This window comes from Gossypium raimondii, chromosome 13, assembly GCF_025698545.1.
Source record: "Gossypium raimondii isolate GPD5lz chromosome 13, ASM2569854v1, whole genome shotgun sequence".
In the NCBI taxonomy this organism is placed as follows: Eukaryota; Viridiplantae; Streptophyta; class Magnoliopsida; order Malvales; family Malvaceae; genus Gossypium; species Gossypium raimondii.
In genome coordinates, this window is record NC_068577.1 from 55343303 (window position 1) to 55360810 (window position 17508).

The 17508-nt window shown below is 31.5% G+C and overlaps 2 protein-coding genes across 5 annotated transcripts; one reads left to right on the top strand and one right to left on the bottom strand.

Moving 5' to 3' along the window:
* Window positions 1-584: 584 nt before the first annotated feature.
* On the bottom strand, window positions 585-6247 carry LOC105783286 (probable plastidic glucose transporter 2). 3 transcript variants are annotated; one of them, XM_012608660.2, is made up of 14 exons: window positions 6052-6247; window positions 5125-5279; window positions 4597-4708; window positions 4419-4486; window positions 4195-4327; window positions 3580-3679; window positions 3363-3475; window positions 3188-3281; window positions 2609-2762; window positions 2332-2475; window positions 2178-2251; window positions 1740-1828; window positions 1274-1388; window positions 585-1116 (listed from the first exon to the last, which is right to left on the bottom strand). In XM_012608660.2, the coding sequence occupies exons 2-14, from the start codon at window positions 5213-5215 to the stop codon at window positions 934-936; spliced, it is 1470 nt and encodes a 489-aa protein (XP_012464114.1). In that variant the 5' UTR covers window positions 5216-5279; window positions 6052-6247; the 3' UTR covers window positions 585-933. The 3 variants fall into 3 exon arrangements, with proteins under 3 accessions (XP_012464114.1, XP_012464113.1, XP_012464115.1); XM_012608659.2 differs by having other exon boundaries at window positions 5125-5274; window positions 6052-6246; XM_012608661.2 differs by lacking the exon at window positions 6052-6247 and having other exon boundaries at window positions 4597-4697; window positions 5125-5272.
* A 4968-nt stretch (window positions 6248-11215) lies between these two features.
* On the top strand, window positions 11216-15561 carry LOC105784062 (protein CONTINUOUS VASCULAR RING 1). 2 transcript variants are annotated; one of them, XM_052627185.1, is made up of 8 exons: window positions 11216-11613; window positions 12337-12389; window positions 12568-12677; window positions 13188-13355; window positions 13492-13589; window positions 14348-14474; window positions 14870-14966; window positions 15501-15561. In XM_052627185.1, exons 1-7 carry the CDS (start codon window positions 11473-11475, stop codon window positions 14959-14961), a joined length of 789 nt encoding a protein of 262 aa, XP_052483145.1. In that variant the 5' UTR covers window positions 11216-11472; the 3' UTR covers window positions 14962-14966; window positions 15501-15561. The 2 variants fall into 2 exon arrangements, with proteins under 2 accessions (XP_052483145.1, XP_012465298.1); XM_012609844.2 differs by lacking the exon at window positions 15501-15561 and having other exon boundaries at window positions 14870-15469.
* The last annotated feature ends 1947 nt before the right edge of the window (window positions 15562-17508 follow it).

Here is a 17508-nt window from a genome sequence, read left to right on the forward strand (position 1 = left end):
TTAGTTTAATTATTAATTTAAATATTAAATGCAGCTTATATTTGACCTTAAATATATTTAAAATATGTTAATTGAATTATAAATATGTATGTCCCATGGCCAGCTTGAATATGACATAGTATAAAAAATACTGCATCAATGAAATTTAAAATGATATTTTTTAATATGTTAAATTCAAATTGTTTATTAACGTTGTTATCATCAAATATTAAAATTAAAATATATAGTTTTTTGTCAAATACATACACCAAATTAATCATAAAAACACCAATATTACATAAAAAAAATCCAAACTTAAATATCAAATAATGTTTAAAATAATAAATCAGTGAAAGAACCTGCCCACTTGGGCAACTCAAGCTGGGCCTTTTAACTTAAAGAAAATAGATTGGGCCATCAATTATTGCAAAATTTGAAGCTAGTTTGAGCAGATTTTTTATATGTAAATTGATATATGACACTAATTTGTATATATATATATATATATATATATATATATATATATAAATGCATAAAACAAAATAAAATTATTTAAAAGAAAAATTAAGTAACAACGCATAGCTCAATAGAAACAGGACATTACATGAAAAAAATCAAGAAAACACAATTGTAAGGATTTTAATTCGAGAACTCAGGTTCCAAACAGTTAGGCTCAACTGAAAGAATAGATTTTAGAAATCTAATCATTAAGAGCAAAATCTTAGGATTCCCAAAGTACTGGCTTTACAATAAGTGTACATATAACGTCACGGGCTTACAACTTTGATCTAGTATGACTGTGTGGCACCGTGATATGCTTATGCTTGGTGTGCGTGCATGCATATACGATTTTTTTTTTCTTTTCATGTTGGGTGATTGTGTTTTGGCTGCTCGATACTAGGAACGTTAGAGATTGAATTGGAAAGAAAATTTTTGGAAGAAAAATATACCTGCTTATTCCTGTGGGAGAAGAGCAACCTCGATTTCTTGAAGAGACTTCCCTTTGGTCTCGATTACGTTCTTTTTAACAAAGACTACAGCCATCATACAAACGCTTGCGAACATCGAGTATAAGAGTTGCGGTCCAAGTTGCTCGAGCAAGCGCAGGAAGAGCAAGCCAAGGAAGAAATTGATTACCTGAAAGAGCAAGAAAAACCATCAGAAGATCACGGTAATGTTCCGTCTGCATTTGATCGTGAAAGCTGTCGCAATCGCAAGTATACAAGTACGTGTTTGGAAGAAAAGAAAGCAAACAACCAATAATGAAAATGAAAGTAAAGAGGAAAAAAATTACCCAGTGTACTGACATACAAATTGCCATAGCTTTTGCCCTGATTCGACTAGGGAAAATTTCTGGTAATAAGAGACTTGGAACAGGACCAGCTCCTAATGCAAATGTTAAGACAAACCTGCACGTTGTTGAAAATTAGAATTGATATCCGGAACGCTTTTGAGCAACCAAAACTGACATTTTACGTTGTAGGCAATTTATATTTCCGTTTTTCCACAATGAAGAACATAACCAACTTCTCAGTTCAACATTTGCAGAACATCAATTCAACTTCTCAGTTGTTGCTTATTCCACTGGTCAAGGTTAGCCAGCGGCTCAGGTCTGAAAACCCAAGCATATTGAACTTACAACCAAGACTTGATTTCCAACCGCAACTTTCACAAATACTGAATACTTTCTGGCAATGCAGCCATATAAAACCTTGGTGTTCAGAGATTTTTGAAAGCAAGTAATTTGTAGCAATACTTACATTAACATGCCACCAACTGATAGATATAAAGATGCAGAGCCTGACACAAAAGTATTTGCAGCAGCAACTTGAACGAGCATTGATATAGCCTGAGTAAATCAAAGAACAAATTAAAGCCCAATTTCTAAAATAAATTTCATTATGCGGAGCCATGCTTAACACGGTATCAATAGTTATGTTATCTGGAGTTTTCAATTTCTTAAAGTACTAATGTCTGATACATATTCAGGCAAGAGTGACAAGTATAGAGATATGATCTTCCACATGTAAGGAAAAACTTTGAAAATATTTAACATACACATGTCGGACACATATCCTATCTTACAGTCACCCCCGTCAGGTAACATAGAACAACAGTGTATTTTAAAACCATTCTTCCAAATTCCTTGTTATGAATGATATACTTGCCATGAGAAAATTAGTGAAACTACTATTTACCATGCCAAAGAAGCTCCACAAAAGGAGCATTTTCCTTCCAAGTTTATCCATTAAAAGCATAGCGATGATAGATCCTACATGAAGAGAAAATCAGCATCATGAGACTTGGCAAAATGTCAAAATAAAATGTTGACAAGAAAGTAAAAACGTATACCTGATAAATTAGCAACTCCAATGAACGCATTCGCAACATCTGAAGGCACTCCCGCACTTTTAAATACAGATGAAGAGAAATAAAACACAGCATTTATACCAGATAGCTGTTGTAAAGCAAACAGAGTTGACCCAATATAAACAACTGCAAAAGGAGAACATGAATAACAAAGCCCAAAAGGACAGAAGCAAAGCTGAACAGGAAGCAGTAGCTGTAGGCACCAAAAAAGAACTCGGAAAGCCTTTGTACAGGCATGGAAAGAAATGGTACTATTTACCTCTAAAATGGCGGCCATAGAACAATTCAGAGAGTTTTACAGTGTCTGCGTCATCCCCCCTGTCCAATTTGGCTAATTCCACCATGGCATATTTGACATGTGATCCACCTAAAAGCCTCTCAAACTCAGCTTCAGCTTCAGCAATTCTTCCTTGCTGTGTGACATCATCAAGGGAATATAATTATTTTACTCTGCTATAAGCTTTTAATAAAAAGGAAAATATGATTTTATCGAATTTGGTCGTATGCTACAAATGATGGGCACATCTTGGAAACTAACAGAAGATTAGTGCAGTTTCAAGTGGCAAAAGTTGCAAAAATAAGATAACGTGAAAGAATCCAAATTTTTAGTGATTTTCAACAATGAATTGCATCTATAAATAGGAACAAATATAGACATAGAGGACATGGAAACAATACATATCCATGACACAGAATTAGATGATGGGATTATCGCAAAAGGAAAAAAATGATAAGAATCAATATCCAAGGATTTGATTGAATGGTCATTGAATTATATTAAGAATTTAACATTCGAAATAATTTTGCAATTGCAGATAATACGAATCAGAAAGCAAACCTTGTATAACCAATGTGGACTCTCAGCACAAAACATCATGGCAACGACAAGAAATCCAGCAGGAATTGTGGAGACCCAAAAACAAATGCGCCACCTGAGACAATTATGCAATAAGTCTGAAAAGTTACAAATGATTTACAGGAAGTATGATTGATGCCTAAATAATGATTCATACCAGCCAGCAATTTCTTTGACAGGGATTCCAATAAATAGAGCTACCATAAGTCCGAGACATGTGGCAATCTGGATGAAGCTTCCATAAGTTCCCCTTACAGAAGCAGGGGAAACCTACACACATTTAGTACGTGATGAGACAATAGTTTATGTTTATACACAGAGAAAGTGCTATATAAGCCATGATTAATGCAACATAAAATTAACAGTAGGAATACCTCTGTCACATAAAGAGCTACGGCAGATGGACCAATTCCCATTCCAGTCCCGACTAAGAACCTTCCAATGAGCATACCCGCCAAAGTTTTTGTTGTTGCGCTAAAATGAAAAAAAAAATTTTGTCAGACCTAAACCTTATAGATTCAGACTTTATGCAGTGAAACAAAGAGAAAAGAATGATGAGGGGAATGAATAAGTAAACCAAAGTTTATAAAGATAATAAAAAAGTACTCTGTATAACACAGATGTTAACTAGTTCATACATGAACTCTACACAACAAAAGATTTAGGAATTAAAAGGCATTGCAGGTCAAATACAAGAAACGTAATTGCGTAACATCAATCAACTGAGGTCCTAGCTATTCTTATTTCATCCAAAATAGTAGAGCTGAAGTCAGACATAAGTTTTTCTCGAGATTATAAAATATATACCTAATCCATTTTCCTAGGATATATAATAGTAACAACTAAATTCATGAAAGCTAAACAGATATATTAAATAAAGGGAGGGCTTAAATTTAAGTCACAAGCTATTTTGAGCAGAAATAGAAAGAAAATTAAGAGCATATCACAAAATTATTCATTAAAAGCATTCAATTAGCATTGCATATCACCTTGTAGAAGCACCAATAATCATAGGCAAAGCACACAATTGAAATGCCCTTCGACGCCCAACACCATCAGCAATCCAACCACTGAACAAAGATCCAATAAGGGCACCGCCTAAACATGTGCTAACCACCAGACCTATATTTAATTGCAACATATCATTTTAAAGGTCTGGACTCCAGATGCAAAAGTCAGAAGAAGAAAAAAGCTTGGGAAAAGAAAATGTCACCTTCAGCCAGAGTATTCCCAGTGAAACCTAAATCTAAAGAGATGCTTTCAAGCGGTTCATTAACTACCCTGTAAAGAATAGCCAACATGCAAACCATAAACATCTAGCCTTGATAGGAGAATTATCAAATCAAATAACAAGAAAATATGAAGATGACAGTTTTAGATAGCACACAAACCCAAGGTGGTAGCCAAATAGGAATGAAGATAGGGTTCCCACTACAACATGTGGGAAAGAAAGCCACATTGAAGGATTTGTAGTTTCTACATCCATGCTGTCCTGTGAGAAAGCTAAAAGGCCACAATAGTTAAGCACAAAATTCTTCCTCTTAAATACTTGAACAGTCATAATGATTTAAAAAATTGATTCAAACAACAGATTTCCTAACTTGCCACAAATTAGTTAGGTTTCTTAAAACAACTGCAGTTTTTAATCCGTTTTCCAAATCGCAGGTAACCAAATGCAAATTTCTAAATGGTCAATTGAAAAGAGAGCCAAAAACTCTGCCATTAGTTAAAAGTTCCAAATTACTGCCATTGGTTAAAAAATTTCTGCGTACAAAGCTTGCAAAGACCCGTCTCAAGGAACAATACCGGTGAGCGCTTCAGGCAATTAGAATGGAACTGAAGTTTGTTGGTTCTGGGTCTATCAACTCCACAACCGTGGTTGTACAGAAACCCTCAGCTGGTCAATAGATAAAATTTACCTGAATTCTCTTCTACATCCATTACATCTGAACGATCTCTAGATGGCATCCTCTTGTACATCGAGAATGCTCTGCCTTCACGTTCCCACATGCCAAATAACAGCAGCAGGTCTGGCCTTCAAATCACTCAACCTCTGTCGTTTTAAAGGACTGCACTATCATATTGCATGTTGCACATAAATTAGCATTAACATCAAAATCTCATTTCCTTCCTTCATAAGTAGTAATAAATTAATAACTTAACATAAAAAGCTTAGTTCATTTGTTTGTATTAAATTGATGATAAAAGCTAAACACATGTTCAACAACTTGTAATCCACGCTAATTTCCAGCATTCAGGGGGAAAAAAGGTAAATGAGATCTCCAAGCGAATCGTATAAATCTACCGTCACACAAAGATTAATCTGAAAGATAACTGTTTAAACTGCAGTTAACGACTTAGCTAAATAGAGAAAAAAAATGATTATAAACTATTATCAATTATCATAATTTCAATAAAAAAATATTTATCATGATAACACGGAGTTTTCTTACTCCATTTTCATTAATTTCACATCGAAAATTTAAATTGATACTAAAATGATTCAAAATTAACCTGACTTCTACCTTACAGGTCACACTTCAGTTTTTTTTATCTTTTCCTTTATTTTCTAAACAATCAAACAGAAGAAAAACGAAAAACAGATGATCTAAAAGTTGAACTAAGCTAAAACCTATGAAATTAAAAGAAATCACGTATATCAACCAAACCAAATAACTTCAAAAACAATGATCAAATCGCAGTAGAGACCGTGTAATAGAAAGATCATTTCGAAAGAAATCAGACAATGATTAAAGCTAAAAAAGCTAAAATATTCGATCGAAAAACAATTAAAGCTGAACAAGCTAAAATATTCGATCGAAAAACAAAGTTCAAATTAAGTTCACCTTGCTTAAGATGACTTAGATCTGCCGCTTGAAATCAGCATAGAAATTTCGGCCACACCTTCACTGTAACGTAACGAAATCTCTTGAAAGAACGAAAAAACCAAAAGAGGAAAGCTCTAGAGGCTCGAGTTACTTGTAAGTAAATAAAATGAAGAATAAAAAAGGAAGTGTTAGGTACTATCGTGCGCCGGGGTGAGGTGTGCTTTAACAAATTTTACGTAATGAGAAAACGTGATTTATGGTCTTTGACTGTTTGTCGTGTACGAGAAGCAGTGGAGGACTTTGATTTGGTGTTGAAATTGGTTTTTTTTTTCTTAACTGGACATTTGTCGCTAAACGAAAGGTTTACAGGTCTATGGAAGAAGACAATCTTGGGGGTAATCTAGTCATTTAGTGTATCGAATCTAATCTTTTATTGGTGCATTAAGGACAGGTGGCGGGACAAAGACTGTCGGGTCTTTTTATATCTCTTCGTGATTAAAGCAAATCCTTGCCTTGGATTTAGTAAATTTTTTAATGAGTAAATTACGTTACATCATTAAACTATTAGTAAATTTATGTTTTGGTTATTAAATTTTAAAAAAGTTATAAATGGTCATTGAATTATTTAAAAGTTTACATTTAAGTCATTTGCCTATAAAAATCGTTGTCTAATGACTTTCTCTATTTGCACCACCTGCACCAATCAAAAGCTCTTATTTCCTTTTTTTTATAATTCAGTTTTTTTATTTTCATGAAACAATTTTCTTTTCCATTCTTCAACACTAATTATCAAATCAATTTTTATTTAAGATATGTTCTTTCACTCATATCGTTAAATCATTACTTAAAACTTGCTAGTCGAACTTCTAAAAGGAAAATCCTTAACAACTCAAGAACTTAAATAAAACCTTCAAATTATTCATGATTTAAATAAAAATTTTGAATAATTCAATGACTATTTTATAATTTTTTAAACTGAATGACCAATATATAAATTTATTAATAATTTAACAACCTTATTTAGTTCATAAACTTTTGTTAAGTCCACGTTAATATCAATGAAAATTTTAAAATCTTATATAAAATTTAAAAAATATACATAATTGATTAAGAAATTGTTTATAAATTATAAATAAAATACAAAAATTTTAGAAAATATTAAAAGAGTTTTAAATGAATGCATAACGCAGACTCGTGTCATTAGACTTTAAAAAAAATCCAGTTTTGGGGACCAAATGGGGAAAGGCTACTAAGTTCTGGGAGAAATGTGGACAAAAAAAAATCAAGTGGAATGACTAAATGTTACTTTATCAAGTTTAGAGTCTTATCTTTTTATGCAGGGTTAATATATCATTTGGTACATGCATTTGGCTTCAATGTTCAATCTAGTGCTTGAGTTTTTTTTTTCTAATTTAGTACCTAAGTTTGGCTTTGATATTCAATTTGATACCTAACTCAAATGACATCATATGACTCATTGAACGTTTGACATATGTGCTCTAGTAAAATATATAGCTAATTAGGACAAAAAAAAACTCAAATATCGATAAATTGAACATCAACACCAAACTTAGGTACTTAATTGGGTTAAGAATAACTCAGTTATCAATTTGAAAAAAACTTAAGTACTAAAGTGGACATTGAAGCCAACTCATGTACCAAACTAGAGGGAAGAAACTTAGGTATCAAATTGAACACTAAAGTCAAACTCAAGTATCAAACAATATATTAATCATTTTACATATGTGCATATATATAATACTTTTGACTAAAAAACAACACAATAATGATTGTATCGTATGCGCATGGAAATTTTATATTTAAAATATAAGTGTGCGTTTAAAAATAACATCCAATAAATAATAAAATGTACAGTTTTAAACTAGAGGTGATCATGGGCCAGGCCGGGCCAGGCCTAGGAAAAATTCAGCCCGCGTCCTAGGCCCGGGCCCGGCTCGAAATATGGGTCTAAAATTTTGTCCAGACTCAACTCGGGAAAAAATTCCTAAGCCCGGCCCAACCCATTTTTTTAATAAACAGCAAAATTTTATTTTAAAAATATTTTAAATTTTAAAAATAAAAAATATATATTTATTATATTCGGGCCGGGTCGGGCCCGGGCCAAAAAAGTGGTGCTCGAGGCCCGACCCGTTTTCTAAATGGGCCTCATCTTTTTGCCCAAACTCATATTTCGGGCCTATATTTTTACTCGAACCCTTCCATATTTCGGACAGGCTCATGGCCGGGCCGCCCGGCCCATGATCACCTCTAGCTTTAAACTAACTAACAACAAATATATATGCATGTATGTATTATGTATGAAATTAAAATAAAACAAATTAATTTAAATTGTGAGTGAATATAAATTTAAATAGGTGAATACATGTGATTAAGAATATTGAATATATTTCAATTGCTTTCTATCTCGTATTGTCTATTTTTTGTAGCATGTTAAAACGTCATCATGTTAGATAACATTTTATCATGGCATAAAAATGTCATCATGATGGCGAAAGAAAATTTCAATATTAACAATATAATTATCTAATAATTTAATTATAGATAGAGTGATAACTTATTTTAAAAAATATTATCAAACTTAAAATGGTATAAGAAAAATCATACACCCACTGTGTGAGTAAAAAGTAATAAAATCAAGAGATAATAAGAAAAATAAAAATAGGAAAGAAACTGAAATATTTGGTGGTTTAAAAATATTTTTAATATATAGATTTTCAAGTAAATTTATTTTTAATTAGAATAGTAAACTATAAAAATAGTCACTTAATTATTCTTTTGATTTTATTTATTTTTATATCGGATAAATATACTTATTTTTATGTATAATATATAAACATAAAATGATGTTATATTAATAATTGTGTTAATAATTAGTAGAGGTGCTCATGGGCCGGGCCCATAAAAAAATTTTGGCCCGACCAGAAATATGGGCCTAAAATTTTGCCCATGCCTGGCTCGAGAAAAAATCATAAGCCCGGGCCGGGCCGGGCCCGACCCGGCCCATTTTTTAATAAAATATCAAAAATTTATTTTAAAAATTTAAAAAATAAAAAAACTATTTTAAAAATATTTTAAAATTAAAAAAAATACAAAAAAATATTTTAAAATTAAAAAAATTTAAAAAATAAATATATTTATTATATAGTTTTAAGATTTATCTTTTCTTTAGCAACAAATTTTATTATAAGGATATTTATGTATTTTAATAGATTGTATAAAATGTTTAAATTAATTTACTTAAAATATAATTGTAAGAGTATTTATGTATTTTATTAGTTTATATAAACATTTATCTATACTATGCTTTTAAGTGTATCGACTAAGTTGATATTATCCATCTATCAAATCTCAACTCGGTTGTGAATTTACTAAAATCACATTATTTTTATAAAATACCAATATTTTAACGGTGTTTTTTTTTTGTCTTTGTATATATATATAATCTCTCTATACGTAAATATAATAAGACTTGAATTTAAAACCTATGATTTGTTTATACATTGACTTTACAATTTCAGTCAAAGCTTAATTTGGATATTTTATCAAATTTTATATTGTATTATAATTTAATTTATATTAATACTACAATCACGAATATACTCTTTTATAATAGTAACACTTAAAAGGAAGGTGTAATGATAACATTTACATATTTTATCAGTTTGACCCTTATTATTGTTTTTAGGTAAATTTGGTATTTGATTTTTAAAGGAGTTGAATTTGATAGTCAAACTTTCAGAAGGAGTTTTTAATGGAAAATTAACTAAAACGTTAAAATTTTAAACATAGCAATTTACATGACATTTCATATATACTTTATTTTTTTGAATATTTTTATAATTTTTAATTTATTCGTATGAAGTGACATATAAGACAAACAATGTCATGTTAACATGAAGTATATCCGAATTATAACTCTGATAATTGACATATTCTTTCAAAAAATTATTATTATTTTAAATATTAATATTTAAATTTAACTTGGAAAAATAATAAGAAGAAAATTATCATAAAGATTCAAACATTAAAAGCTCAAATTAAGAATATGCCTGGAAAGCACCATCGTCTCCTTGAAAAATCCTCACACGCCTAGGCTACAACATTGACCTTGTCCTCCCTGCTTCGTCTATCGCTCAGAATTGAATTGCGTCTATTTTCTTTTATTTTAATCAATTCGATATGATTTGAATTTTTTTATAAAAAATATAAATATTTAGTATAATGATAAATTTACCTTAATTTTTTTAAAAAGAGTTAATTTATTATTTTTAACGTAAATATAGATTAAAAAGTTGAATTTTTAAATATAATAACTTGCACGACAATCCACATGTATTTCAAAAATTTTTGAATTCTATTAACATTTTATATAATTTTATTTTTAATTTTGAATATTTTTATAATTTTAAAATTTTTATAATATGACATACAATACAAATAGTATTATATTAGTATGAAATATACGTGGATTTAAGGGGCGTAGCTAGGGGCTGACTGGGCCCCGACCCTCTTAAAATTAAAAATTTTCTATGTAGGCCCTTTAAAAATTTTAAAAATTTAATCTAGTAAAGGTAAAATTACACTTTACCCCTTAAAATGATAAAAATTTAATTTAATCCTTTAAAAATTATAATAATAAAGACTATTAAAATGGTGAAATTATATTTTTACTATCGTAAAAATTACAATTAATTTTAGCTCCTTAAAAAATTTTTCTGATTTCGCTTGTAGGTTGCCAACTGCAAGCTTTGATAAATTCTTTTTAATATTTTAGTCAATATTTTTATTTAAAAAATAAATTAATTGTTTTCGGAAGATTAATACCAAAATTAACTAAAAATAAGAACCAAATTAACAAAAGAATACAAACATTAAGGACTAAATTTATTAATATTCCTAAATATATATTTTGAAAAGTACGTACTGAATTAATCTAGTAATATTGTGCGCAGTCGAATTTGAATTATTCCATGACCTGAATTATTTTGAACTTATTCAATTAGAACTTAGCAAACTAATTAAAAGAATCGGTTCTTTAAAACTGAATAATCAAACCGAACTAACTAATTTTTGATCGGTTTGATCCATTAAATCGGTTCAAACTTCAAACGGACTAATTTCTCACCCTTATAAATAACTCTAAAATTAAAATAAATAAATAAGAAATACAGAAAAAGCAGCCAAAATAAGGGAGCAGGTTTCAAAGAGTCGTCCAATGTTCTACCGTCTTTAAAAAGTCAAATGCTGAAATCGAACTGCTCATCTTTTCATTTTCTTAACTCTTAGAAACAGTGAATTTGAGAGGAAAAAGGAAGAATTTTTTTTTGAAAGCGAGATAGGGTTTTTTTTTTTTTGTTGTTGTGTATTTGATAAAGGGATTTGTAGCTGTGTTTCTTTTTTTTTTTGGACTTTTTGGTCATGGGAGATGAGAAATCGACGATCGTGATGGCGAGTAGAGAGAGTAGAGATCGAGAGCTTCTTATCCCAGTCGCTGACCCCGTTCATGATGATTCCTCCAAACCGTCTTCTTCATCTTCACCGCGTCATGCCGGTCACGAGGTCTCTTTTTTTTTTGAATTGCTTGCGTTTGTGTTTTGATTCGATTGACTTGGTCTTTAGCTGTTTATGTTGCTAATTGTGAGATTGTAATTGCAAATTTTCAACTAACAGAGCTTAGTGCGATTTTGATTCAATAAATTTGCTGTTAACAAAGAGGAATTGGATGTTTCAAATTGATTTTTAATTGACAAGTGTAGATTTTGTCATTTTGTGCTAGTTATGGAAATTAAACGATTTAATTGTGGTTTTACTTGGTATTTTGTTGTAGGATTAAGCATAATTTATTGGAGTTGTTAAAAATGGGGGGATGGTTTTTTTCCTTTCATATTCTTTTTGGAAAGTTTTGGGGGATATAAGTAAACTGATGTCTGATAGGGACTTCTCCTACATTTCTGGTAATGATTGCCTTTTCTTTTAGAGGCTTCATATGTATCTGGGTTTTTTTAGCTTAAAAAGCTGAGGTGGATAAATTTAAGGTTTAGAATTACAGGCTTACATTTAAATCCACCTTCTGCTTACGAGACTTGATGACATTATTTTTTGGGGTTGATGAATTGGATGAAGTCCTGAAGAAAATTGTTACAGTTCTTAATGAAATCTTTCAAAACAATGTTTCAGCTTGATGCCTACACGGAAACTGAATGCTTGTTCTTGTCTATGTGCTTTTGTAATGAGGTGTGTACATTCCTTTTAAATATGACTGACAAGCTTTGTTTTATGCAGACCTTTTACAAATTTGTCAGGAGTTGGGCTTCTAAGAAGTTTATGACAGGATGGTAAGTGCCATTCTTATATCTCCTTACTTAGATTTATGAACTCATGATTCATATTTGTCCAATCTGTATGATATTTCCTTGTAAAAAGAATGATATTTTCTGGTTTAGCATCTTGTCTTGTATCTTTGAAAGTGTGTGAAAATGATGATTTACCTAATGATGCATAGTTGTTTTGCAGTGTCATTTTGTTTCCTATAGCAATCACTTTCTATGTAACATGGTGGTTTATTCACTTCGTGGATAGCTTTTTCTCTCCAATTTATAATAAACTTGGAATTGACATATTTGGTAAGCATCTCATTTGTTGCTAGCTAAAAGCTTTTCTTTGCTCTTCCCGTCTATTGTAAACACGAGAACAGGATCGAGTCACATGATGATTGGCGGGGAATTCAATTTTCTTCCCTGTATCTCAATTCTTGTAATGGCCTATTGTGATTGACAGTTCAGCTCTTCAAAGGGAGACTGAAACCTTAGGACTTGTTAGTAGTGAGAGCTAGATCTCTTTAGAGATTTCGGTAGAAGTTTTCCTTAGGGTCCTATTCCATACGCTACTTTAAATAAGGATCGGTCTTATCACATAAATAAGGTATCTAATATCTTTAGAGGTTATCTTGCTAAACTTGGTATGTATGGCAAGAAAGCTAAGAGGATTTTCCAAAGTGGCCTTTGCAACTGGTTTACCAACATCGCAGATGTATCTTAATATCGGTCTTTGCCTTTTTTATTAAATGTGTCTCCTTTGACAGTATATACCATCCGGTTAACTAATAGGTTTCTTGATGTCTGCTTTCGTGATAGGTCTTGGATTTATAACTTCTTTAACATTCATCTTCTTGATTGGGGTATTTATGTCATCTTGGTTGGGAGCATCTGTCCTGGCCCTTGGTGAGTGGTTTATCAAGCGGATGCCATTTGTTCGACATATCTACAATGCTTCCAAGCAAATTAGTTCTGCCATATCTCCAGGTTTTTATCTGCCTTTATTACCCATTTTTCAAGCAAAATAAATTAATTTGGCTGGTCATGTTATTGAAATTGGTTCACGCAGTGACAATATATTGCTGCATAACTTTTTATGATTTACTTATTTATTGCGTTTCAGATCAGAAATCACAGGCCTTCAAGGAAGTAGCCATCATAAGGCATCCACGTATTGGTGAATATGCGTTTGGATTCATCACTTCATCTTTAACTCTGCAGGTTGGCAAATCTATTTTTTGTTCCAGAATTATCATTTGGCATGGATTCCCTTGTTTGCTATTTTACTAGCATGCCTGTTTCACAAGCCCTTCTCTTTGACGGTTTTTTGGACCGCCTGTTGCCCTGTCATGGTTCCTGCTTCCATGACGTTGTAAGAAATAAATGCTCACTGGGGCTGTGATTGAGCTGAATCGAGCTCAAACTGTTAGAAGCTTGAGCTTGATTGAGTTTTACTAAAATAATTAGTCTCAATTCAATATAACAATCAAACTGCTTGAGTTAACTTGATTAGGCTTGTTAAGCTCGTTTACTTAATAAAAAATGAGCTCAATAATGATTGAGAAGAAAAAAAAAGGCTCTATAAGGCTGATGAGCTACTCGAGTCATGCAGTAGGACACTCATATTTAGATTGCTTGATAGCTTGAGCTTGCCAATGATTGAGCCAAAATCAAGTATTCTAATCGAGTTCGAATGGCTTGCAAGCACAACTGTCTTATTTACACCGCATTTATGTGCACTGCACGAATAGTTTCTTTTTCTGGTGACGTTCAGCTAATGTTTCTCCTCTGTTTTGTCCTAACCTTGTTGAGTACATTCAATGTCACAGTTTCCAAACCGAAGTTCAGCTGCATTTGCATACGGCAGCAATATTTGACTTCTAATCATCTACTTTTATCTTCTATTAGCAGTTAGCTGAAATTTGACTACTGTTTTTCTCAAGAGTGCTGTTCTTATTTTTTATTATTTTGAAATGCAGAGCTACTCTGGTGATGAAGAGCTATGTTGCGTCTATGTTCCCACAAATCATCTTTACATTGGTGATATATTCCTCATCAATACTAAGGATGTTATTAGACCGAATCTATCAGTCCGTGAAGGAATTGGTGAGTGATCAGCTTCTTTTGTTATTATTTACAAATGCAAAGAAAAAAAAAAAGAATGAAGCTTGGGAGGGGATTTGAAATTACCACTTCACGCGAGGATGGTTTCTCTTTTTGTGAAGTGGTGATCAATGTTGCTGAACATGGGTGTGAATGTCCGATATGTATATGTCCAACACATGTATTTGTTTTGTTTCTAAGTTTATCCATGTGTTTGGAGCATTTTCAAAGGTCATATTACCACACTCAACACCCGGTGTGTAGGACACGGTTGTCAGTAAGGGTACTTCAACAACAACAAAAAATCGGAGTAGCACCTGTTCGGTTGTGATCTGATATAATTATGGAATATTTTAATATTTTACGCTCGTGTCTCATTCACATTCTTTCCATTGCAGAAATTGTTGTTTCCGGGGGAATGTCCATGCCCCAGATCCTGTCAACAGTAGACACACGTTTGCCTCTAGAAAGTAGATCCGACAGAAGCTAAGATAGGTAATGGTTGTAGAGTTGTATTTTCTCTGTTTTCAGATTCGAATCACCGGATCACCCCACACAATCAATGTGTCGGCTATACAGGATTCAATATTTTGATTTTGTTACTGTTGTATGTCTGATTCTGGTGGCATACGTAACGTCGCTTGTTTACGTAGAATGTAAAACTATTTGCTTTTCAAATATAGTTTGATCGAAAATACAGACCAGGTGCCTGGTAGGTGATTTGGTCTCGGATCGTGCTTCTTTCAACTGTTACAACAGCAATGTTTTTGTAGTGCATATTTTCGAGTTTCTTCTGCAGTCTCTATGTTGTCGAAGTTCTTGAGCTTTGATTTGATTTAGTTATGTATCCCCCACTCTTTGGGACTTGAAAGTTTCAAACCCAAATAGTGGGTGTAAATAAGAAATTTGTGCTCACAAGTTATTTGATTCGGGTCGAATTTGAGTTTTCTTATGAGTAAATCGTGAATGCAATTTTTTATTTAGTTTCGAATTTCAAAGTCAAGAGCTTAAATTTTTTTCGTTTTACAGATATTGCTTAGTGGGAAAGCATCCATGATTTGAAGTGAAATGGCAATGTAATTGTTTGACTGGAGCGGTTAGAACATGAGTGAGCTAGATGTAGAGTGTTTTTATCCTAAAAAAATTTAACTAATTTATATTTAATATATTCATATTATTATTAGAGTAAATTACAAAAATAGTCACTTTTGTTTATCTTAGATTATATTTTAGTCACTTATGTTTAAAATGTTACGTTTTAATCAGTTACATTATGATTTTGTTATGAAGTAATCATTCTATTGTTAAGCTTCGTTATCTCCCTAACGACAGTCCTACGTGGCAGTCTAAATGAGTTTTAAATGTCAACTTGAATGTCCTACATGATGGTCTAAATTAAATTTATTTAATTAAAACCTTATTTTCATCTCAATTTGACATTCAAGTTGACATTTAAAACTCATTTGGACTGCTACGTAGGACTGTCGTTAGGGCGATAATAGAGCTTAACAGTAGAGTGATCATTTTGTAACAAAACGATAATGTAAATGATTAAAAAGTAGCATTTCATACATAAATAATTAAGATGTAATTTGAGGCAAACAAATGTGTTTTTTTATAGTTTACCCTTATTAATTTGATGTTAGGAATTAATTAAATAAATAAAAATTGTATACTCCCATAACACGTGTTGTTGTTTGGTAAATGTGGATATAAAAAAATTGTATTTAATTCACCGCCTAAGAAGGGTTCCAAATTGTATGCCATCGAAATGAATTTTCTTTTAAAAAATTATAAAAATATTTTTAAACGAAATTTTAAAAATAAAACAGATAATAAATTCTTAGATCTAAACCCTTTATCTGGAAAGCAAAGAGGATTAAAAAATATTAAATTTTATACGCACTGGATTTCCATTGTAAAATTGTTTGATAGATTAGTAAAGTAATTTTTGATTTTTGAAATATCATTATTTCATAATTTTAATCTTATTAATATAGTGTTATTTATTTTATTTAAAGTAGTTTTAGATAAAATTTAAAGATAATAATTTGAATATTTTAATTTGTAATAAAACGAGGAAATAAATTTTTCAAAAATAATATAAACTTAATTTGTTTAACATGAAGTGATAAGTAGCTATCTACTTATTTACCATATTCAACACTTTTTTTTGTTAAAATTTTTTCAATAGTTTATCAAGCACACCTTAAATCTAATCCATTATTAGTAAAAGTAAAATGAATTCACGTCAACTTTGAATCTACTACAAATAGTAATTAGAATATATAAATCTACAAAATAAATTGAATATCTATAAATTCCCGAATCCATGTTATCAATTGTCATCCTTTCTAAATAATAATTAAAAAAATCATATTTTTTGGTTAATATTCCATTTGTCACTTGAGTTTAGTTTTAATATTCCATTTGATAGACCTAATGAATGTTCAGCATATGTATTCTAAGTTATACCATCCTTATGAATAGGGACATGTGACAGGTTAAAAGGTCGCTTGAGGGATGTACTTCACCTGCTATAGATTGGGAGATCGTCAGAAGCTTCACTCATTGTCTTAGCCACTCGAAAAGGCTGAAGGTGGCCATTCAAGGAAGCTAACCGTCTATTTCTTTAGCCACTCAACCTTCTGTTAAGAACATGATCCCCAAACTCTACTTGAGTTCAACTGCTCTATACCTTGAATCAAAACAAATGACAAAGTATATCTCGTCACAAACATCTTCGTCCCATGAAAGACATCTGCTCCACGTGTCCCACAATGATGGCTTGATTACAGATCCAATACATTAACGTCATCTTGCACAGTACCTCACTTATAAATAACTCCTAAAACGATGAAGAGTGGATCAGTTCCCAGACTCACTTGCCGACACTGCCAACTCACCTCCAATAGTCGGTCTTCATACCTTCTTCACCTCTACTCTTTATAACCTTTGATGCTTCATCTTGATTGGGTGAACCGACTTCCATTAGCACCACTATACCTTCATTCGTATATCTTCTTTGTTGTATCAC

What these genes read in the sequence shown, in the direction of transcription:
- LOC105783286 (XM_012608660.2), bottom strand. Translation starts at nt 5,215, where the DNA reads ATGTGGGAACGTGAAGGCAGAGCATTCTCGATGTACAAGAGGATGCCA. An exon ending in CTATTTGGCTACCACCTTGG is followed by an intron (nt 4,487 to 4,596) that starts GTTTGTGTGCTA and finishes TATTCTTTACAG; the next exon opens with GGTAGTTAATGAACCGCTTG. An exon ending in TTTGTATGTCAGTACACTGG is followed by an intron (nt 1,117 to 1,273) that starts GTAATTTTTTTC and finishes TTGCTCTTTCAG; the next exon opens with GTAATCAATTTCTTCCTTGG.
- LOC105784062 (XM_052627185.1), top strand. Translation starts at nt 11,473, where the DNA reads ATGGGAGATGAGAAATCGACGATCGTGATGGCGAGTAGAGAGAGTAGA. An exon ending in CGCGTCATGCCGGTCACGAG is followed by an intron (nt 11,614 to 12,336) that starts GTCTCTTTTTTT and finishes TGTTTTATGCAG; the next exon opens with ACCTTTTACAAATTTGTCAG. An exon ending in TAGTTCTGCCATATCTCCAG is followed by an intron (nt 13,356 to 13,491) that starts GTTTTTATCTGC and finishes ATTGCGTTTCAG; the next exon opens with ATCAGAAATCACAGGCCTTC.